General features: G+C 37.6%; 1 protein-coding gene across 3 annotated transcripts in view; it reads right to left on the reverse strand.

Annotated features, from left to right (window-relative positions):
- The window catches only part of LOC108698914 (connector enhancer of kinase suppressor of ras 2-like), a 306,790-nt gene that overhangs the window by 11,067 nt on the left and 270,717 nt on the right, over positions 1-25,006 (reverse strand). For all 3 annotated transcript variants that reach the window (XM_041572777.1, XM_041572776.1, XM_041572775.1), the window contains exons 15-19: positions 19,740-19,788; positions 17,075-17,123; positions 15,756-15,931; positions 13,612-13,685; positions 12,390-12,461 (exon numbers count right to left, since the gene is read on the reverse strand). In XM_041572777.1, coding sequence (XP_041428711.1) covers positions 12,390-12,461; positions 13,612-13,685; positions 15,756-15,931; positions 17,075-17,123; positions 19,740-19,788 — 420 coding nt within the window. The remainder of the gene's footprint in view (positions 1-12,389; positions 12,462-13,611; positions 13,686-15,755; positions 15,932-17,074; positions 17,124-19,739; positions 19,789-25,006) is intronic.

A 25,006-nucleotide genomic window follows, 5' to 3' on the forward strand; every position in this document is an offset into this window, starting at 1 on the left:
GTACATTTTTATTTAGCCATGGAGTGCTCTCACAATTTTTCCTTTTTGTATTTTGTATTGTAGCAGATTTATTCTGTTTGGAAGTTCAGCAGCTATGCTGCAGGCCAGGCTTCCATGTGGTTGTAGCACCCCCATACCTGTCTCTTTAAATGGTGTAACAATGCCTTTGGAAATGGGTGTTGGTCTGGGCAGTTTCTCTCTCTTAAAAGCCGCAAGCGGGGGAGGATTAATCTCATGGAACCAATGCTGGGGTCTAGGTTATCTCTCCCCTTTGAAAGCTAATGGCGGGGGAGGACTAAGCCCTATGATGAAAACCAATGCCCAGGTCGGGAGACCTTATTTTTCAGGTAATGCTCTTATGCCGGGAGGCTTTAGCATTTGAAATTATGACCAGAGGTAAATAGTTAGGGACCGCCATATGGGTTTTACCTTGACGTGGTATGGTGGCTTATCAATCTTATGATCATAATTTTGTAACTAAAAAACCCCCTGTCTTTGTAAATACATGCATCTGCATAGATTACTGATATGACAGGGGCCCAGGGAATGTGCATTGATCAATTTTTCTTCTTTTTTTCTATGTCTGTAGTTAATTTGGCCAGATCAGTAGCACTTCCAATGTATTTTAGTACATTTTTATTTAGCCATGGAGTGCTCTCACAATTTTTCCTTTTTGTGTTGTGAATGCTCAGCAAGAACATTATGTTGCTGGTAAAATAAAAGGGAGAATATATATATATATATATATATATTTCCTTTGTCAAAGCTGCTTAAATGCTTCCTTACTGATCATGACTTAATATTCTTCATTTTCTAAGGATAACATGAATTTCCATCAACTGTTGTTGAAGAGTGGCCCTCAGGATCCCCAGAATGGCAGATGCTGGAAATTGTATAACAAGAACTGCTGGACGGGCTCACGTTTGGCATCTCTGCTATAGGGTCAGGGCATCGTTAACATCGAAAAATCTTATGGCTTCCTAGGCACGTGGTATCAGTGGCATCATTTCTCTAAAGTGCGTTGACAAATAGCACTTTGGTTTTTAGGTTTCTTTTATGTATGCTTATATTTATTTATATAGTGCAATTTGTATATGCATCACTACACATGTTTACAGTACATTAATAGCACAGTCGAGGAGCTAACATTCTAATAAATATAAATATGCACAATATTCCTTAATAGACATGAGAGGAAGGAGGTCCTGCTCATAGATCTTATAATCTTAGTGGAATAAAGATGTTGTTCCAAAACCAGCACATTGTTTGGGGACATACCCCTGACTCTACCTTTACTAATCAGTTGAGTAATCAACTTATTTCAAAAGAACAGTCAGCACTATAAATGCTAAGTTGTTGGCACCACTGGTGGATTTAACAAACTGCCTGCTCTTTCTTGTTGAGAAAGCAATGTCAGTGTGACCTATCAAACTTATAAGCTGCCAGCCCATCTCTTTAATTACTGCAATGTCAAGAATAAAGCAGTGCCATGTTGTGACCTATGCAACCCGTCAGTAGGTAAGCATCATTAATTAAAGGTATGATTTGGCAACTCATCATTTTGTAAGAACTGGACATATGCTACACACTTGGTTTCTCAGCAACCATGTTGTGTTAAAAGGAACTCGTTACTGAACTGCATTACAACGTTGTCCTATCAGTAGACATTTTTAAATGGATATTATGGCAACAGTAATTATTTGAAAGATTAACCATGGCACTGGCTGCTGAGCCTGTTATTTTCAGCCCTAAGTGGTCTATGGGAAACACTAAACAGCAGCAGTAGATTAACTCTAGATATATATGAACTTGTAAATAATTGTGCATGGTGGAGACTGTTTTTTTTTCAATTTACATAGAAGCGAAAAATTCACCAGACACTCAACAGCAAATGAAGCGGGGCATCATGTCTGACGAAGGGGTCCGCCCCCGAAACGTCACAAGACTTGAATAAACACGCAGGGGTCCACCCGCTTCATTTGCTGTTGAGTGTCTGGTGAATTTTTTGCTTCTATGTATGTTGGAGAGTTGCCGACCTCTTTTGCGGACACCAAGCTAATTGATTGGAGAGGCTGGGGACTCAGGAATCCTTGTTATGGAGACTGGTTCAATTCACATTTCAGTTTAACATTTAGGTCACACCTTCTCAATTTACTTATTACTGTTACTTGGCACTGGATATGTTTCCCAAACCCTGGTCCCACTGTTACTATTTTACCTCATAATCAGGCACTCTTTTTCCTATTCTATGGCCTTTTGCACCATTACCATCACTGAAGTTCATAGTCTCATGAGCTCCAGATTCTTTAACCCTCTTGCTATTACATGGCCACTACTACTTCCTTTTCCAATGGAGGCTTTTCATTTAGTCCTAGACCTAGACCTGACGATTGTCTTGGTGGTAGAGTTGGATTTTTTTACTAAGTATGGGTTTTATGCAGCCCATCTGTAGGTAAGCATCATTAATTAAAGGTATGATTTGGCAACTCATCATTTTGTAAGAAATGGACATTTGCTACACACTTGGTTTCTCAGCAACCATGTTGTGTTAGCTACCACAGAATGATAGAACATTAGCATCATCTCCTTGCAAACATTGAATGATCTTCAGAAAAGTCTACTCATGCCCTTCCTATAGAGTACCTCTGTGTTTTTGGCACAGTCCAACCTATTATCAATAAAAATACCCAGGTATTTATATTCCTCTACCACATCTACAACAACCCCATTTATACAGACTGGTTGAAGATCAGTTCTCAATTTTCTAAAGTCCACTACTAACTCCTTAGTTTTGGCCACATTTAAATGTAGTCAGTTTGCAGCACACCAAAACTTTCAATTACACTTCTATATTCAGCATCCTGTCCCCCTGTGATAATGGCCACAATTACAGAGTCGTCTGAAAACTTTAGTAGGTGACATAATTGCGAAGAATACCTAAAATCAGAAGTAAATAGTGTAAACAGAAAAGGAGATAAAACTGTCCCCTGTGGTATACCCGTACTACAATGTACAGAGTCAGACATAATACCTGACTTTCTTACATATTGGGGCCTACTGTTTAGATAATTAATGATCCAGGCCTCTAAGTGAGCATCAACCTTCATTTGTAGAAGTTTAGGCCCAAGCAAAGCAGGACGAAAGGTGTTAAAAACAAATAGCAAATTGCGTGCGTGGCATACCCCAATCTCTTCTAAGATGTTTCAGGTTTGCCACTTGTCAGTGATGTCACTGGCGCACCAGACCCAATGCATATTAGAGAGATCAGGTGCATGCCATGTACGTACGTGCCTTGCCTTGTCTGGCTGCCTAATCTTCTTCCAGCAGGTACCAAGCAACCATCCTGAATGGACCCATGCCCAGCAATGCAGATAAAAACACATTTTTAAAGAAAACTAATAATTAAAGGGTAGCCTATTCATTAATATGCCCTTGACCCTTGCACCTAAGGAGATATCATGTAAAAGGTATTGTAGTTTATCTGAAAGCTGAAAGGACTGCTTTCAGTACTATTCAATACATTTCCCTGCTGATAGTGTTCACTGCATTATCCACTTAGTGGCAGAATGCATGCTCTGTTAATAAGCATATACAGTTTGGTGAAGACATCATCAGACAAGAACCTTTTCCCACTGGAATGTTCCCTTTATATGTGAACCAAACTGTTATCTGACTTTTTATATATGGAAAAAGTTCTTTGCCATGTAGATGTTTGGCATTAGAGTTCTGTACAGCACAGATGTGTCTGAAAGCACAACTTTGCCTCTCACATACTAATAAACAGGATTCTATTTGAAGCCAGTTCCTCTAATGCTATTGACTTCCTCGTTGTTTTGAGCACAAGAACTGTATACAGCAAAGGCAATATGCCTCTATTTCGCCGAGATAATTATTTATGAAAGAAACATATAGACGAATTCAAAGATACAGCCACATCAAATTGATAACTTAATCAATAATTTGTGTTTGGAGATTTAGCATTAGCGGTAATGCTTAAAATTTCTCTTTTGTGAAGAAGAATGCTTCGGGCAGCGTTTTTTTTTTTACCAAGTGGGTAAAAATAAAAATGCTTCAAAAGTCAGAATATGCTGTTTTATAAAGTATTATTTATATTTATGACCAAGTTAAACTGGGAGCTGTTTTCTTTAAAGGGGCAATCCAATTTTATTGTAACTTTTAGTTTGATGTAGAGAGTAGTTTTCCAGGGCGATCTGCAATTAGTGTTTAGTATTAAAAAGTATTTAAAAGCATTTTCTGCTTGAATTTGAACCACTATCTGGTTGCTATGGATCATATACCCTACCAATCAGACAGCAGCTCAGCAACCAGTCAGAATGGAGCATGAACAGCAGAAGGCCTGAAAAGAAAGATATGCAATAACAAAAAGAATAACAATGAAATCTAATCCTAATATTCAACTTTAAAAGTTGTCCATATCCTAATAAATCACCTAATTCTAACATTCTGATAAATGCATAGCCCATACCATATAGGTCATGTAGACACTTTGAGGACATTTCTCTACTGCTCAAACTCTTTCAAATGTTTAATCTGCTTGTAGTCTATAAGTCAGTAACAACTGGAGAGCTACTGAATAAAAAGGTATAATTATTAAAAAAAAACACAAAAAAAGAAAACCCTATTACAAACTGTCTAAGAATAGTGCTGTACAACTGGAGGCCATAACTCGTATGTGGGCCTCCAAGGCATATTTGCACATGATCCATAAGTTTCTTTTTATGACATGCCCAGTGTCGTACTGGGCCGGCGGGAAACCGGGAAAAAACCCGGTGGGCCCCGGCACTCTTGGGCCCAGACCCGGTCCTAGATTGGCCCCCCGAATGGAAAAAAAGTAAACTCCCCGTTCGCGCATGAGCATGGTGGGCTGGACGTTCGCCCATGTGCGGGGTGGACCTGTCATGCGCGCAGTGCATCTACCATTCACACAGGCGCACAAGCTTTTGCGCATGCGCAGAGGGCCCCCGAGGTTCAGAACCCGGTGGGCCCCGACTTTGCCAGTCCGACCCCCTGGACATCCCCATTATAATATTTGACCCTCAAGAATGTCTTCATTTAGGTTCTAGGTGAAATCATTTTACAAGTTGGCCAGCACTGTCAGGGAGTCCCATTTATTAAAGGTCAGATTTTAGCGGTATTAGAGCTTTTTGAAACAACAATTAAACTCTATTTCTCTAAAACTATGAATATCATGGAAGTTATGAAAAAATCCAAATATAAAACATGTGAACAGAAAAAAACCAGCTGTACCATGTGTTAAAACATAATGAATATCTCTAACCTCTACAAATGGTTAAAAAATGGTTACAAATGAATGGTCAAAAAAAAAAAGGTCCAATAGGATCAGCACAACTCTCATTGACTTCTATGGGACCTCGACTGCTTTTACTTGGAGAAGTTTTGTATTAGAGTTTTTCGTGGTTTTTACACTTTATAAATCTCAACTTTTTAGAGTTTGAGAGATTTTTAAAAAACACAATTTTTCAGAGAAAAAATATAATTTGTGAAAAAAGAAAATTTGATTGTTAGAATATCACTGTCATCCATAAAGTTAATTCTAACATGAATTACCCCTAAGAATTCTTACATGAACAACATTAAATAAGGTCAACATAATTGTTTCCTTAATTTTGCAATAAAGAAAACTGATTTATCTTTGTGGAGGTTGTTTTTGCTCTAAGAGACCATTCTTATGGGAGAAGAGAGCTTAGCCAATGTAGCCCAAAGCCCTATTAGCAGTATGATGGTGAACTACATTCTTTTTTTTCCCCCTATTAAAGCTTTAACCTCAGTATCTGTAAAGCATAAACACACTCGGATTAAATGAGATTTCCTCCTGATTTGATAATATGCCATAATTCTGTTGATTTTGTTTGATGTAATAATTCTTAAATGTGTTAAGCTAGCTACAGATGAATGAGCCTTAGAAAGCATAACAGTTGAGAAATGAACCGTAGCAATTTGGGCTATTTGTCTAGATTATTTCTTACACTTACTGGAAATTTTAATTAGACGGCATAACGGTTTATTATCTATGAACACATTTTTCCCACTCACTGTAACAAAATAATTAAATCAGCTTAAGATGAAACATCATGCAGCATTTTGTGTTTGCAGGTGAATAGAGAATGTGTCTGGAATTTATGATCAGACCATGGTCACTGATATTGAGTCCAGTATAGTCAGAAGTCTAGCCAAGGGGATAAGTGAATGCACCTGCTGCATATAAACACTTCAACTTCCAGCCGGTGAGCTTGACCTCTAACTCTTCTATATCTGTCATCTGGATTTCTATCATATATCCACTTTAAAAACAATGCATCATTCCTGTTAAATTAAATGGACACAGTGTTAGTGTTACCAATACAGTGCAAACAATCTGTTTATTGTCTCACAACTGCTGTCTGAATTATCACTTATATTCTGCTCAGTGAACCAGTCATACCGTAATTCATAGTCTTTGAGTATTGAAACATAGTATCTGAACAAGGACTCAAATTTGGGGAGAGTGACTTAGTCCTAATAAGTAGTCAGCCGTCCTCCAGCCAAGATTCCAATGCTCACAATGCATTTCATGTTGCGTGATTAACAGACCTGCATACAAGAACAACAAAAGTGTGCAAGGCATTGAAAGATGGCTTGAGTCATGGCCGCAGGAGCTTTGCTTTCCTATTCAATGTTTCTGTAGTCTGAAAATGCTTTGAATTTTAAGATGTTCATTTTTGGCTTGACATCTTTTTAAAATGACAACTCAAGATCATGAATGGTGCATGTATTCTTTGTATGGCTTCATGAATTTATGAAAGAATTTGATGGGAGACTGTAGCTACTACAGTTGCAAAGATGGCGCTCTAGGTATGGCAAATATCAGTGAACCCCATATCTCATAGCTTTTTCTAGATATTACAGGGCAGCAGTGTCGGACTGGGACAACAGGGGCCACCCAAAAACCTCAGACCAGGGGCCCACTCTCAGTACTATTATTCTTCCTCTCCTCACTCAACCTCTATTCTCCTAGTCTCTTTTCTTTACATACTATAATATATTATTCCATCTATTTAGCCTCTTTGTATACATTTGGCCATGAAATAGGCCAAATGTTTATCAGCATGAGGGCCCACTGACACCTGGTGGGCCAGTCCGACACTGCAGGGCAGAAATGGATATCTAGTCTTCGGGGTAGAAATTGTCTTGGGCTCTCATTGTCACAGAATTACAATCACTTAACTGCATAAGTGAAACTTAATAGGCCCCTGAAATTGGTTGGGGCCAGCTTGTACCTGGTGTTGATTCCATCCCTTTGGCCAGACTATTTCTATTGACCAATATCCTAGGTGGCAGTAAGCTTGTATAATCAGTTAATGACTAGAATCATGGATGATTTCGATATAATGTGGCCCAAGGCAATTAAACTAAACAACTGAGATCAAAATAATACTGCTCTGCATTCTACTATGGTCTGTTAGTACTAAAATCATCCTCAGAACTTGAAACAACAAGCACATAACAGTCTTGTTTATTTGGAATCCTGGGCTGAGGTGGTCTTGCTTTTTTGTGAAACAGGGAGAACCCCTGCTAACACCAGTCTTTTTTGGTTGTGAAACTGACAGGGAGCCTGAATACTTTAGAGTGACTACCAGAGTAAACAAGGCAAAGACAAGGATCAGGGCAAAATATAGTCAAGGACAGACAAAAGGCCAGATGGGCGGCAATATTAATGACCAGAAACAGGCCATGTGAGACACTTCTGCTTGTGCAGAAGCTGGGTATTAGAAGCAGGCTTCTGTAGTGTATTAGGGAGCAAGGGTAATTTTAAACAGCAAAGTGGACACCACAAAAAAAACATCCTGTTGCTAGAACATGTATGTCTGACAATACAACAAGCCTCGCATGGGAGGCATACATCAGCTATGGAAAATGGCTCGCCAAAAGGTAAGAGAGCATGCCTGTCTGCCTTGCACAGCATTTGTCACAACGATAGAGGAACATAATAAAATATAGAATGTGGCATTTTCTCAGAGGCATTTCTAGACACTTTAATTAAACTTCCTTAGCTTTGGAAAAGAGTAGAACTATTCAGCTCTAATATATACCCTACAATTCCTAAATGACCTGAACATCAAACTCCAGATCTATTTAATGGTTTAAAGTCATAAAGTGTAAGAAATAGCCATTTTGGGTTTGCCATTTACTTATGTTAGATGTATGTGTTTTGGGAGCTATGGGGGAGATGAAGACAAGAAGGGAAGAACCGTTCCACACCCTGGCCTTCAATCCTGGGCGCCTGGTGCACAGTGAAGGAGGGATCGGCACCCTGAAATTCAAACGTAAAGAAAGAATTCCACTTGCACTTAAAGGCAGATACACGCAGGGATATCCCTTGCACTTTAATTTGACAAAGGGGTTATCATGCTTGACAAAGGGGTTATCCCCGAAACATTGCACCTTTCTGTAAATTAAAGTGCAGGGGTATATCCCAGGAGATGAAGACAAAACAGCCTGGGACAGATGAGGCAACAGTACTGGTAACAACAATGTAGACTATATCAAACATTTGTAAATGTAAATATTGTAAATATTGTTTTGGTGTAATTGTTCTAGTTTAATTGTAATTGTTTAATTGTCTTAACAATCCATTGATTTACTATTCAATGTATAATCATTTTACTATACACTTGTTGATAAGGATTCTTGCTTGCTCAAAAGAACCATAACCGTTGTAAGAGGAGTAAGGAATATAATATTATTTTTATTAATAATATTACATAGTCTTACAAAAGGACTATGGATGGATAAATAATACAATTTAAAAAAAAATGAAGCATACCATAAGTCATAAAAAATTCAAGGGAAATAATGAGTATCACAAGTATAATATAACCATACATTTTCTTTTGAAATATTAAAGCCGTGACATTTGCTGTAATTAAAAACAAAGTAATGGGTTATTTTGCCATAACATATTTACATATCACATATACAGAATAAACATTAACTGCATAGTTATATTTTGTATTTTATCTGTACACATAGACTGAAAGAGCTCATATATTTTCTTGATTATGCAGTACAGGTCAGTATAGCAGTTAGAAAATGAAAATACGCTATGTAGCGGAAGCTGTTTTCTGGATGGCTGTGAATTCCTTATCTGCAAAAACAGCATATTGTATGTGTAGTTAGGATTTCTGCCTTTTCGGAAAAAAAATACTGGCTTATTAAAAACATTGGCATCAAAATCCATTTTTCGAGACTATGCTGATAAAACAAGTGCCCAGTGGCAATTCTATTTTAATAAAAGAAAATCCATGGAGGATCTTTAAGTCTGCCAAAAATAAAACATGATGCTAATTGTTCTAATTGCATTTCAGCATTTTAACAAAGTCTAGATGACTAGAAAAAAAAAACACAATCTCAATAATTTCTCCAAAACATGCTATTAAGTAAAAAAATATATTTTATTCACATCAGTAGTTAAAAAACATGTATAGTATTCCCTCTAACGCCTAACGCGTTTCATGCTTACCCAGCACTTAGTCATAGGCAGAATATTCTGCCTATGACTAAGTGCTGGGTAAGCATGAAACGCGTTAGGCGTTAGAGGGAATACTATACATGTTTTTTAACTACTGATGTGAATAAAATATATTTTTTTACTTAATAGCATGTTTTGGAGAAATTATTGAGATTGTGGTTTTACCTCTGTTTGGTCACTAGAGGTCTCCGACATGCTCACTAATAGTATTTACTGATTCTGCTCCCAATTTGATTCTAATAGAAAAAAAAAAGACAAGAAAAAAGTTCATGCTCATAGAATTATTTATTTATCAGTGTGAACATGCTTGGTTTTGTTTAAACTCGACAAACTGACATAAGCGCATTCATTTTGATAAGCAAACTCTGTCCCAAACCTCCCGTAAGGTGCCACAGCAGGAAAAATCAACATCCCAACTGTGTGAGCAATACACATGTTGATTGTTAACACACCACTTTAATCCTAAAAGCAGAAGCCCAGGGTCAGTTTTTCCTGCTTGTATACTAAAATGTTTTAATAAATCTTACATATGCTCTGAGCTTGGCATGGGTAGGCATTTATTGTCCAGGGCCCCATATTTTTCCAATGTCGTTTCTTGTAGTAACTGAGCTGGTACAGTATTTGTCTTTTAAAGTTAATATATTCATCAAGAAATCCCTTATTCTCCAAAAGCACTAGCTGAAATGTTCTGCACAGATGACTTATTGCTGAATCCTCTTAGTTCTGAATGTTTTTATATTCAGTATTTATAGAAAGGGGAATTACTACTGGAAAAAGCATTAGTCAGAACACTTATTGCCTTCAGAGGTTCTTAGAGGAACCAGTGCGGTATACCACAAATCACCTTTCCTGTGTAGCCAAAAAAATCACTGTGCATACTGTACATAGTAAGAAGTTCACTGGGAGAAAGCGTGTATTTGTTTTGCTGACTCGTCTTCTTTTATCTGACAAAGAGAGAATGTGATTTACAAGTTCTTGATCTGCTCAGTAAAACCAGGGTAGGATTAGGTGCTGTAGTATCAGAGGATCTCCTAGCGAGCCCCAAACTTTCTTATTCTCACCACAGGTCTATATGACACCTATTTCATTTACCACTATCTCCATCGAATTGTTGTAAGAGTGGCTCCTCTGTGTCAGGTTCTGTGATGGGCTGTAAGAGGCCATGGGGTATATTTATCAAAGAGTGAAGTTAGAGATCACCACAGTCCGCTAGCGTGAAATACTGCCTCTCCATTTTTAAAGGCGTATTTATCACTCTCTGATAAATACGCCTTTAAAAATACCATAGAAATAAATGGAGAGAGGCGGTATTTCATTATAGCGAACTGTGGTGATCTCTAACTTCACTCTTTGATAAATATACCCCCTAGTCTTGATTTATGCAAAATATGATATGTGACATTATAGTGTTTCATTTGCATTTTTCTACATTGATCCCAACATCTAAAATATGTAGAAATAAGAATAAACTCAAAGGAAGAGTTATAGATATTTGCCAAGCATATATACAAATTTCACCTGAAAAACGTTAGGGATAAAATGGCCCTTGAAGTGTTATACACATCTATCTTTTCCATGTGAGTGCAGCTGGAGAAAAATCACACATGACAGATCACAGTTGTACCTTGATATTGCATCTGTTGATGTTAGTCAAAGTCAGAAACTATTTAAGAGTGTGTAGTCATGCGTGCTCTGACTCAGATTTGAATGAAGGATTCATAGAATTCCAGCTACCATCACCAGGTGTCTGGGTAACCACCCAAACATGTTATTATTCTCCAAAGTGTCATCATACTCCATGTAAATGATAGGGATGCACCAAATCCACTATTTTGGATTCGGCCGAACCCCCGAATCCTTTGCGAAAGATTTGGCCGAATACCGAACCAAATCCGAACCCTAATTTGCATATGCAAATTTACTTGTTTTACGACAAAAAGTCACGCGATTTCCCTCCCCACTCCTAATTTGCATTTGCAAATCTAAGGATTTTCCAAAAAAAACTAAAATTTTTCAGAGTCCACCAAATGGCCCAAATAAGTTCTAGGAGGTCCCCCATAGGCTAAAAAAGCAATTTGGCAGGTTTTAGATGGCGAATAGTCGAAGTCAAAAAGAGACAATACATGATAAATTTCAATATCCGAATTTTTTTCAAATTTTAACTGAATTTGGACTATTTCCTAGTCGAAGTACACTAAAATTAGCTCAAAATTAGAATTTTCATATCGGACCCTTGATAAATCTGCTCCATACATTTGGACACACAAAAAAAAACATGCCATCTTCCTTAATTGTTTTTTAATTCTAACAAAATTGAATAAATGTTAAGCTTAATTAATTACTATTGAACTGTACCTTATACTGATAGGGATTTTTGAAATACAGATTGTGAATATGCAAGATTTCTGCATATAACAAGATGATTACACTAATATATTTTATTTATTACACTATAATATATTTTGGCTAAGCCATGCCTCTCAAAATATTGGATGGCAAGAAATGATCATGCACAGACACATTAGTACATTTGCATCAGTAAACAAGTATTTTAACATTTGCTTGCCAGGCTGATTTGATATTTCCATGCCACTTGTTGCCAAGGAATATGCAGTTTGGCATGGATTAAAATGAAACCCATAAGCATAAAAGCTATTCCCTGAGTATATATTCTACATTGTCTGCCACATAAGGATTGGAATTCTGTAACAAGGCTCAGTACACAGCATGGATGAGCAATTGAGTTGGCCTGTACCCCTGTACAGAGGGAGCACAGCATAGAGGGAGAGGTGCACCTCTTTGGCGTATACATTTGAGTACCCATTTTAATTAAACTTACCTATTCATTTCTTCAAGACAATCAGTAGCAAAGAAAAAGCTCTTGATTTTCGGATGACATGCTTTGAAGGCACTGCAAAAAAAAAAAAAAAATATATATATATATATATGTATGCATACTGTATATTGTTAGGAATAGGCCAAATAATACTGTATATAACACCTTTTGTTGAATGACAGAAGAAGCTAGGGGTTAGAAGCAGTTATATGAGGGATACTTACAATAAAAGTTACTATGCATTTTATTCAGCCAATGTAATCCTATTCATGCTTTACACTTACAGTTACTGACTGAGGACATTGGAATAAGCTCTTTATTACCCTAAATGACTATGTCTAGGGGCAGCTGCAATATCCCAGCAATAAACACGCTAACTTTTGTCTGATAGAATGAATGAAGAACGGGTTAACCATCAAGATTTGATGGAAACACTAAGCAGAAGGTTGGGGTGATGCCACGGGCACAATGAAAGGGTGCTGATCTTTGCAAATATGTGTGGTTAACAATATACATTTAGCTGCTATTTTGTGCAGTGCCATGGCTGTGTTAGTTGCAAGCTAGCGAGAAATCGATATCCTTTATACAATACTCAATATAGAACATGGTATAATAGAAATAAAATTGAAATTTACATTGCTTGAATAGAAAGTCTAAGTTCCTGCTTGCTCCAAGCGAAACTGTTAGCATCTTACCATATAGTTATCTTCTTCTAGTGAAAATAGAGATGCCCAGCATCTACTACTAGCAGCTATGAGAATACTAGAAAATACTGGCAACAATATTGTTTAAGTGAACACATATTTGTGCTTAGCAAGGCTGTGTGTGTCTATAATACATGGAATGTATCATTTTTATACTCTGTTGTAGCGTACTGCCATTCTGTAGCAACCTATACACAATATTTCCTATTATTTCTGATAATAATCCAATGAAATTGGATTAAGAGAAATTTCTCGGTGTAATATACCTTCTTCACAATCTGTTTTATACTGATGTATAATGCAAACATACTGCTTTTGTATCTGAATAGATTTTGGCTGGTGTACAGTAGCCAAAACCTGCAATAGGAAAAAGAATAGAAGGCACTGTTTATTTGGTGGCACCATCAGCCAGTGACAACAGATTGTTTTCATTCTGCTTTAGTACAGGTTGGGTGTTATGGTGTGTCTGTGTGTTTTGTTAAATACTGCACCCAATTAGGATACAACATATAATTACTTACTGTTTCCTTCTGCATTCAATGGCCCGATCTATCCTGAATTCAGGTAAACTAATAAAGCCTTCTGCCTTTTCATCCTGCAGAAGTAAAAGAGAAACTGCTGGTTAGATCAATGTGCAGCTAACATGTATTAGGCAAATTTCATTTTCATGATTGTAAGCAGTGGAATAATGACCTCACCAGAAACCAGCACAGAGTGTGTAAGGGGAATATTTGGTTGGCTTCAGGATAAGTCAGGGAGTCCAACACCAATAGTCCACACAAAAAAAACATTTATTGCAGCAGACCATATATACACTCTGTCAGGGATACTTTTCCATTCTTCCAAATAAGTACAATCATGCATTCATTCATTCATTCACTCACTCGTCGGCTCAAACTGGGTTTCTCCCACACTTGTAGAACATACACTCTTCAGTATTCGCATACCCTCCCTCCAGGGCATTTCAGGTACATCCCTATCCGGAGTCACTCACCACCTCCCGGTCCTGACAGCCTGGTGTACACGCTACACCCCCCCGCCCCTTCTCCCGGTAGCAATTTTCCTCGGCCCCTCCTTCAGGATGCCCCTATGCCTAACTTCTGCCCTCACTGATTTAGCCATGACTCTTAGGCCTCAACCTCCTTGTTGGGGTCCAAACTACCCATGCTAGCTGTACCCTAAACTATCTGAAGTACCTAGTACTTTGTAAGAAACACACGTTGCAGCACTCCAAATCCTGTGAAAGGGGTTTATTGTGCCAACAAACAAACTTGGTTTCGGGTCAACTCCCTTTCTCAAGCCGAAATGTTGCATTGTTTGTTGGCACAATAAACCACTTTCACAGGATTCAGAGTGCTGCAGCATGTGTTTCTTGCAGTTATACGTGGGTCCCTGGCAAGGGGACCAGCAGCTTGCACCTGACGCTAAAACAAGTTATAATTGAGCATAGCCCGGATTTTGTAGTACTTCGTACTCAGAGCCCTGTCTCTACCTACTTCCAGATTGGAAAAGAACCCCACCCAGGTGTCATCTCCTTAAAGGGATACTGTCATGGGAAATAAAATGTTTTTCCAAAATGCATCAGTTAATAGTGCTGCTCCAGCAGAATTCTGCACTGAAATCCATTTCTCAAAAGAGCAAACAGATTTTTTTATATTCAATTTTGAAATCTGACATGGGGCTAGACATATTGTCAATTTCCCAGCTGCCCCAAGTCATGTGACTTGTGCTCTGATAAACTTCAATCACTCTTTACTGCTCTACTGCAAGTTGGAGTGATATCACCCCCCTCCCTTTTTCCCCCCAGCAGCCCAACAAAAGAACAATGGGAAGGTAACCAGATAGCAGTTCCCTAACACAAGATAACAGCTGCCTGGTAGATCTAAGAACAGCACTCAATAGTAAAAACCCATGTCCCACTGAGACACATTCAATTACATTGAGAAGGAAAAACAGCAGCCTGCCAGAAAGCATTTCTCTCCTGAAGTGCAGGCACACGTCACATGACTTGGGGCAGCTGGGAAATTGACAAAATGTCTAGCCCCATGTCAGATTTTAAAATTAAATATAAAAAAATCTGTTTGCTCTTTTGAGAAATGGATTTCAGCACAGAATTCTGCTGGAACAGCACTATTAACTGATTCATTTTGAAAAATATGTTTTTTCCCATGACAGTATCCCTTTAAATACCTTTTTTCCTCTCTATCTCCCACTAGTGGTCGGGCAGGAACTGCAACTAAACATATTTAAACTCAGCTACCCCCATGTGGTGACTCTCACAAATTACACTGTTTTACAGACAATTTCAACAATTCAACATTTAGCAAACTTTACACTTTTCACACATTTCACACATGTCACACTTTCCATACAACACCCGGCAACCCTCTTACAAGTGTAGGGTTGGCCTGGGGATATTGGTGGTGTGGTGATCAAAAAAGCCTTGTTATGGAGCCATTACTGCAGCAACAATAATATTTCAAAAGTAGCAAGCTTTATCGGTGTGTTTGGCTGAACAGGGTGCAGTATGATTTACATTATTTTCACATAAGAAAGTCAGGGTCTCAGCCAACCATTTAAGAGGAATTGGGTGGGGGTTTACCAGCCAATGATGAAAATTCACAGTGATGCATGGCTGCTGAAAAAAAGTTTTGCTGTTACTTACATTTTGGTTTGTGTACCAGTACAGTGAAGAATCTTTAAGAATGAACCAGTATTTTTTCCACTTTTGTGTGAAGTAACCTTTGGCATCTTTCTTTTTCCACAGCCAGCCTTCACAGTCACCATGACCCAAATCTTTGCAAGAAATCCGCCTTCTGCTTCCACCAGTTAGGGAGCTTCCTGAGAAAGAAACAGAAGCTGTGATGTCCAAAAGAAGGCCACTAGCCTTATAACTTTCACTCATTGCCAGCATATTATACAAACTAAGACAACATTTTTAGTAATGTCCCAAAACTACGTAGTGACCTAATCAACATTTTTACATTAAAATTATAGGCACAGACCACGCTAATTCACTAAAAAGCAAAGTTGCGTCCAGCGAAGTTGCGCTAGTGTTGGCTAATTAGCATACGGCTGGAAGTTAAAGTTCAATGGATGTATATGTTGCAGCAAATACATTACACTACACAAGCCCAGGGAACCTTAATAAAAGAAAATAGAGTTGTTATGTTGTACACATGAGCCTGCTGTATAGTTTATGTGCCATATGTTAGGAAATGTAGGGGGGGTACCCTAAAAAAAAAACCGGAAAAACTGAAAAGTCGCCAGCGTTTTTTGGGACTTAGAAAAATTTTCAACAATTTTTTGAAGAAGTCCTATCTACTCTATTGCACTTCGCCTGGTCTGAGGTGGCGAAGGCAAATCTGTCACAAGAGGTAATGTTCAGTAAAATCCGCATCTTAGTGAATTTGCGTAGTTACGCCCATTCGCCTGGCGTTAGAGTGCGAAGTACGCTACAGTCTATCTCCTCTAACGAATTTATGCCAGCGTTAGTCAATTCGCCCTTTACCAAATTTGCCCCAATAGGATATAGCCTTTCCTTAATTTGGATTTTTCTGGATAACTGGTTTCTGGATAACGGATCCCCTACCTGTACTATATATTATATATTAACTTATTTTAAAGTACAGTATTTATTTACATTTTTATTTACATGTTTTTGACTTTGGAATAGTTTAGTTTTAATTTTTTATGAAACAAATCATAAGTTTGACTTGAATGCTACACAGACTAGAAATAGTACAGGAAAACAACCCTTCAATTCACTCTGCTGGGGTTGTTAATGCCAACCAGATACCAGAATAAAAGACAATATTAGAGGAGGCAGAAAAGAGACAAATAATAATTGAAACATACAGCTGCAGATTATGCCTTTCAAAAACATAAAAGCCATCATTCTATAATTATGTATTAGTAATGACCACCCCACCAGTGTTATTTTTGATTACAAGCACATTTTCTATCATATCAATTCTATTTTACCTTTTGACCTCTTTTTCGTTTTAACCCTCAAAGATGCGGAATGGAAAGACTGCAAAAACACATAATACAAGAGTATTTAGAATATATTTCTTTATTAAAATATACATAAGCAATTTACCATACACACAAAGTATCTTAAAGCATAATCAGAATAAAACTGTTCAGGCATAATTTTACCCCTATGCCACAGAATTTAAACTGTCGACAATCTCTCTCAGTTTAACCTTTGACATCATTCTGTCACCTGGGTCAAGATCAAAACACAAACATTTCCAGCCTTTATTGGAGGAAAATGTAAAAGACAACTAACTGCCCTTTTTTGGAATGACTTCTACTACCTACTGAAACTTAAACTGGTGGTTATCAGAACCACCTGGCCTAAGCTGTGAAAATCAACACAGAGGGGCAGATTTATCAAGGGTCGAATTTCGAGGTTTTTTTAAACTCCCATCACCTCGAAATTCGAATAAAAAAAGACCAACCGAAATTTATTTTAAAAAAAACAAAACTAATTTTTTAACTTCGGGTGGCTGTATTCAAACGTTCGATTTGAATTCAGATCCTATTCGATCTAATTTGAATCAAAGTATTTTCAAAAAAACCTTTGACTCCAAATAGGTTCTAGGAGGTCCCCCATCGGCTAAAACAGCAAAGGTTTTAGATGGCGAATAGTCGAAATCTAGTTTTTAAAGAGACAGTACATGATAAATTTTGATATTTGAATTTTTCAAATTCGATTCAAACTATTACCTATTTGAAGTACACTAAAATTACATCAAAATTCGAATTTAACAATTGGAATTTTCACTTTGACCCTTGATAAATCTGCCCCAGAGTGTAAGTATAAGGAATCAAAGCATCTCAGAGAAACGTTGATGCTTTGTGGATATCCAGACTGGACATTTGTCAAAAGAAAAACGAGTTTAAACAGGGAAAATGGCCAATACACAGTATTCATCACACATTCCTGGGTTTTACAAACCAAGCAACACACTGAAACAGAAACTATTAAGACCCAAAGACCTATGACCTAGCACAAGAACAATATGGGATATGCACTGTCCAGTGTAGTGACAAGTGCATTGATTTATATATTGGGGGCTCTCTTGTAAGGAAAATGAAATGCATATTTTGGACGGAGAAGACAAATACAGCTAGTTGTAAAAAATGATTTGAAATATATTGAATCCCTCGCAATACTCCAGATTGATTTTTAGTGAATGACACTAGAGCAAATCCAAATACACATTTTATGCTTTATAAAGTTTACCTCTATATGAACAAAACGGAGTTATGCAACATCTATGTTAGTCTCTTAATTAACTTCCCTCTGGCTGACCTTTTAGCTAGAGTGAACCTTTTTCATATAAGCCACGTATTTGAGCAGAATAGCACTTAACACATTACCTCTGGTTGGTGGTTTTCAATGAAAAAATTTAACCGATTCCCTTAACACGGTCCTGCCTGGGGCATTATTTACTGTATTCAGAGACCAACTATGAACAATAATGTAATTCTTTTGAGGACAGGTTTGGCATATGTAGCAACAAAATGCACATGGGACTCAATGGCATACATCAATGTTTTCAAACAGCAAAAATAGAAATCTATAAAAATACAAATTCTATTTTAAATAATACAGTGGATGACAATAATACACTACTGTCTATAGCATTGCCTGGATCCTAAGAGGAACATCTCTATAAACACTGTAACATTATAAGTTACATATTTATGATCTGAGTGTGTTTTATGTTTACTAAAATGTGAAGAAAGGGAAAAGTGGAGTCCTACGGCAGAGATTGATAATAAGCTTGGTATAGTGAGTTATACCATCCCACTATCTTGTCTGTCTCAGGCATAATAAACAAGGAGTTCACTTTTAGATTGCATTTTCTCTCATTCTATATCATTCTATGCATCATACTACAAGTTAATTTAAAGGTAACCAACTCCTTCAAGGACAACTAAACTCTAAAAATGAATATGGCTAAAAATGTCATATTTCATATACTGCACTTATTTCACCAGCCTAAAGTTTCAGCTTGTCAATAGCAGCAATGATCCAGGACTTCAAACTTGTCACAGGGGTCACCATCTTGGAAAGTGATTGCAACACTCACATGCTCAGTGGGCTCTGAGCAGCTGTTGAGAAGCTAAGCTTAGGGGTTGTCACTAATTATCTAGCAGAAAATGAGGTTTGTCTGTAATATAAGCTGATGCTACAGGGCTGGTTATTAAATTCTGATGCTAGTTGCACTGGTTTCTGTGCAGCCTTATATTGTGACATTTATATTTTATGGGTACTGTATATTGTGAGTAGGTCCCTAAACTCAGTAAGTGACAGCAGCACAGAGCATGTGCAGTGAATCAGCAGAAAAGAAGATGTGGAGCTACTGGGGCATCTTGGGAGGCACAGATCTTTACTGCTAAAGGGCTGTGGTTGCCTTGGGCTGGTACAGAAGCACAAATCATAATGTACAACATTTCTAGCTACTTCTTTGATTCTTTTAATTAAAGAGTTTGATAATGAACTGGGAATGGGAATGAGACCAAGCACGTCTCCATTCCAGTAATCATGTGTCAATAAACTTATCTTCAGCAGACTATTTGATAATTTTTTTGATCACAATGCTAATTCTAAACGTAACTTTAAAATATGTACCTTCCTCATCGATGTGATTCCTTGGCGCTCGGCAGCTGAAGTTGTGTACCTGTAACAAATAACAGAATATATAATGAACAGTAGAAAGTGATCAGGTTTTCCATTATTAGCAACTGGTAGTAAGAAGCCACAAAATCTGCATATACAGGTATGGGATCGATTATTAGGAAATCCGTTATCCAGAAAGCTCCGAATTACGGGAAGGCCACCTCCCATTGACTCCATTTTAATCTATTCAAATTTTTAAAAATGATTCCCTTTTTCTCTCTAATAATAAAACAGTACCATGTACTTGATCCCAACTAAGATATAAATAACCATCACTGGAGGCAGAACAGTCCTGTTGGGTTCAATTCATGTTTAAATGATTTTTTTTAGCATACTTAAGGTACAGAGATCCAAATTACAGAAAGGCCCCTTATCCGGAGAACCCCAGGCCTGAGCATTCTGGATAACAGGTCCCATACCTGTACAATAAAGAAAAGCATTTAATTCATTATGAAATGACAAAGGACAGGACTGATGTATCACCCAGTCTATAATAACTGATGGGTGTCAAAATGGTAGTGTAATTTATTAGAAAAATAAGAACATATTGCTTCTGTTGGGGAAGTAGTAACAAGTAACTCAACTATATTCATCTAAAATCATTTAAGGCAAACTATTTAGTTTCCATTTTCTATAATGTAAAAACACACAAAATATTTCACAACCATTTTCTTTAAAGTTGAGAGTTGTATGTCATAATATCTCCAAGCTGCAGGTCGGACAACCCTACTCTAAATACTCAGCTGCAAAATTTCATATATTCAAGGCTTGCTGAAGCGCCACAAACCCTGTTTATTGGTGAAAGGTCACACATATCTGATATACATGCATCACTGATAACTTGCCAACTACCTTTGTCCAAGCTTATATGATATCAGTAAGATTTGCTTGGTTTCATTTCATTTTTCACTCCTGCACCATGATTTCTTTACAGTCGTATTACTAAATGACTGAATCAGCCATTCCCCAATGAACAAATTCTCTGTGAGGGCTATAGCATAGAGAACATGTTATTTCTGAATCTATTTCTTGTTAAAATGCTAGGAGTCAAAATATATTACTTCTCTGTAATAAAATTACCTGGCAGGCTGTTTTTCCCGGGTTGCCTGACACTTCGGGGAATCGGGAAATACCCGAAGCACCACGTGACGTCATTGCACAAGGCACAAAATTCAAATATTGGGCTAAATTGTATTGCCCAAAGTAAAGGTTACTTCCAAAGTTCCTGGTTGCTTTCTAGTCCAGTTTTTTGATCGTTTTCCCATGCCTGTCCCTGACTATTCATTCCTGTTGCCTGAACTGACCCTATGCCTGGCCTGACTACTCTTCTGACTCCTTTTTGATACTGTGCTTATTCCTCTCTGCTTGGCCTGTGACCCTGACCTTGTTACCCATATTGTTGTGCATTGCCCGTTTTGGTTTGACCCTGCCTGTTCTTCGAATCAGCATACTGCTCCTTCATCCTATCAGCACACGTTTGGTTCCTGTGCTCGCCCAGAACTCTGTCATTGGTTCTCCCGCATTAAGACCTGGAGGCATCTTGAGTAGCAGAGGGCTCCACCCGAAGCCAAAGGCGGCTGCTACAGGCAGAAGAGCAGTCTTAGACCTGAACATTGGAGTTAGTTTTGGGTTAGGGATACCGTACGTTACATTCTCATTGGCCTCAGTGGAAAGTTTCAGAAGTAGCAAAAGACCTACAGTTTCTAGAAGTCCCACCTCACTGGTGGGAAATACTTATTTTTAGGGGTCCTAAGGGTGAAGGGGATTGGAGGGGCTCATTCTTTTGCCACTACACTTCCTCCCCATCAGAATACAGAATTCTTTAGCATAACAGTGTGTGAAAGTTTATTTCTAAATTACAGTGATGAGTTTGTCCAAAAGATACAAAAATAAACTATTAGAGAACAAGGGTACGTCCATGTGATATGCCAGACCAATACCATTTGATAGAATCTGAGGAGAGATATGGCATAACATGGAAGTTACTCTAAAAAAATCTTGTGCATTGATTGAGTATGATTCAATATGAATTCTACCCAAATCATATTTTATTATCTAGATGTAACACTTCAGCAGTCTCTATAAAGTTTTATTTTCCTAGATTATTTTCCATAAATGTTCTCTCGACGACTCTCACAGTTTTTATTGCAGTGCATTTGAAAAGTCGATAAGTGCCAGCTCATATTTCAGCAACAGGTGGAAGGATTTTAAATGGAGCAGTTGTTAATCCTAAGGACGTCTTAACATGCTCATATTTTTATTAAAAGCATCGCAGTCTTGCAAGACAGAAAACAAACACTGGTAATTATTCCCCTTCAGTTGTAATATTAGCATTCGTAAGCTTCATATGTCTGGCTACAATAGTTATTTTCTATTTTCAGAACTCACAAAGCTCAACTGAAATTAAATTGTTTTTTTTTTCTCGCATCCGTGAGTTACACAATCAGCGGCACCTAATCACATTCCTGACAGACTTTATTATCTTCAAATGAAGCACCAGCCTAGAATTTTAAACATGTCATGCTGTGAAAAAGGCCTCCCTATTCCTGCCAAGACCTGCATTATCATGTTTAACAAAATCAAAAAATTCTCAATCTTTCCCCACTGATGAAGCTGCCATTTAACTTAATTTTTAATCATAAAATACAGTTATGATTTGGATTCCTTTTTATTGTAATTGCTTTGCCAAAGTAAATCAGATTGTCGAGGTTTTCGGTTTCAGAAGAAGAGATTGTTTAATGCTTGTTTCTTGAGCCACTGGATGTATCCCACATTAAAGGTCCAGTAACATCAAGAAAGGAAAATGTCCTGTACTTTTATTTACAAGTTCCGCCTAATATTTCTAAAACACTTTGCTAGTAGGCATTTGTAGAAAGCTGTGAAAATAATATTTCTCTTTTCCTTAGTTATGCCCTATTGTATTTACTAGGCCCTTTATGCAAATATCTATTCTTTATTCCCTTTTTGTGTGTTTTTTTATAACTGTCCAAATAAACCTCATGCGAGTCAAGAGCAACAAACATGCAGGTGGTGATGCTGTGAGTGTGCCTTATCAAAACTGAATAGGAGAAAGACCTCTTTCTAACAAGGGCAAGCTTGCTTACTGATGCATGTATACGGGCTACAAACATAAAAGAGTTTTGGTGCTTTCATATGATTCCCAGAAAATCAGAATATGTGTAAAGGAAAAAAAAGTTTTATAGTTTCATCTTGTTTGTAAGCAATTCCCTATGTAAATATATTTAAGGCAGCATTAAGTTAAAGAGGCTTCCGAGAGTATTGAATTATAAATGCCAACAAAAAGTTATATCAAATATATATATATATATATAATATAAATTAAATACATTACATTATTTAAATAATTATCAAGAGAATCAGTTATTTAGCCTCTTTCGAGAAAACTGCTGGTGTTAAACTTCTCTGCTTCCATTCTACTCCTGTCACCTCATGTAACTGCCTCTGTGATTCAATCATCAAATAAGCTGTAGTCTTTCATAGTGGGATAAATTAGGCAAATAATTTCCAAAGATGAAGTGAGATTTCATTCACAATGATGCTAGCAATGGCAGATAGTAGAGGTGGCTGAAGGAGAGGACAACTGTCTGTAACCTTTTAAAGTGTTTAAAATACTTAGAGAGAATGGCCAGTAGTTACATTAGAGGGAGCTGCTACAATGCATTTATAATACATCAAATTGCCAAGGGCCCCAACTCCCAGGATAAGCACTGAAGCTTTAAATGTCTTGTAATTCAGTCCCTTTCCTATTCATATTCCAGTCACTCTCTCTTTTAAACCACTGCCTAGTTGCTAAGGTAAACAAGACCCTAGCAGCCAGATATCTGCAGAAATTGCAAACCGGAGAGCTGCAGAACAAAAAGCTAAATAACTGGAAAAACCACAAAAAATCAATACCAATTGCAAATTGTCTCAGAATACCAACGTCTACATCATACTAAAAAGTTAATTTAAATGTGAACAACCACTGCTTTAGTATGGCTGTATATAAACCATGTTTAGCAAATGACAAGTTTGAACTTTGAAATGGGGCTATCCACAAACATGGCCAAAATGCATCACATCTTTATAATCAGTACAAGATTACCACGCTTGCACACCCTGGCTCTCCACGATAAGATGACCCGGTGCACTGTGATGGAGGCCTCGGCAACCTCAACAATACGAATACAGGAAGAATTCACTGGCACACAAGGGTTCTTTCAAGCAGGTACAAGCCCTTGCTATATTTTATTTGCAGAGGTGCAACGTTTCGAGGTAAACCCCTTTATCAAGCATTGATATGCTTGATAAAGGGGTTTACCCCGAAACGTTGCACCTCTGCAAATAAAATATAGCAAGGGCTTGTACCTGCTTGAAAGAACCCTTGTGTGCCAGTGAATTCTTCCTGTATTCACATCTTTATAACCCATAGCAAGCAATCTGCAGTTGGCGTGGTCAGGTCTGTTATAGTTGGAATGATAAAAGCAATAATCTTGGTTGTTGTGGGTTTCTGCTGTAGAGAAATGTTTGCATAACACTGGTGTTTCCCATGACCACAAAAGGAATACATTTCAAAGACATTTGTATCTGATGTTGGCTAATTCTTTTTTTCTCGTCTACCCTTATGTTTAACGTTTCCTATCTAAATAGGAATATTTGTGTTCATCCTTTGGAAAGGGAGGAGTAACCAGCTACTCATTTAAAGGGCAATATTGGAACACCAACAAGATTAGATTAGATTACACTATGTAAACATGTTTACAACATGTTTCTTGATGAAAATTATGTATCGATAGATGATAGCTAGATAGATAGTATTGGATTTATTTAATATTTGATTGTAGTAGTTGTACTGGCCTTATAGATCACATACCTGTATTACTAGTGCTTTTGAGAGAGAAAACAACTTTAACGCTGAATTCCCATAAGTGTTGTTCTGTGCCACATTTTCAGATGCAAGTTCTGTAGCACAATATAACTTCTCTGAAACTATTTGTTAACAATTTGTACAGACTTAAAACCAACACTAAACTCCCACTGGGGACCAAGACATGGGTGGGCCATCATTTCAATTGCAATAACTTTAAGAGTTAGGCCACACTGGGCGTTTTGGGGAGATTTGGTCGCCTGGCGACTAATCGCCTCATCTTTGCGGCGACCAATCTCCCCAAACGCCTTCCCTGGCTAAAATGAAAAAAACGCCGGCGCTAATCACACCT

This window comes from Xenopus laevis, chromosome 8L, assembly GCF_017654675.1.
Source record: "Xenopus laevis strain J_2021 chromosome 8L, Xenopus_laevis_v10.1, whole genome shotgun sequence".
NCBI classification, from domain to species: Eukaryota; Metazoa; Chordata; class Amphibia; order Anura; family Pipidae; genus Xenopus; species Xenopus laevis.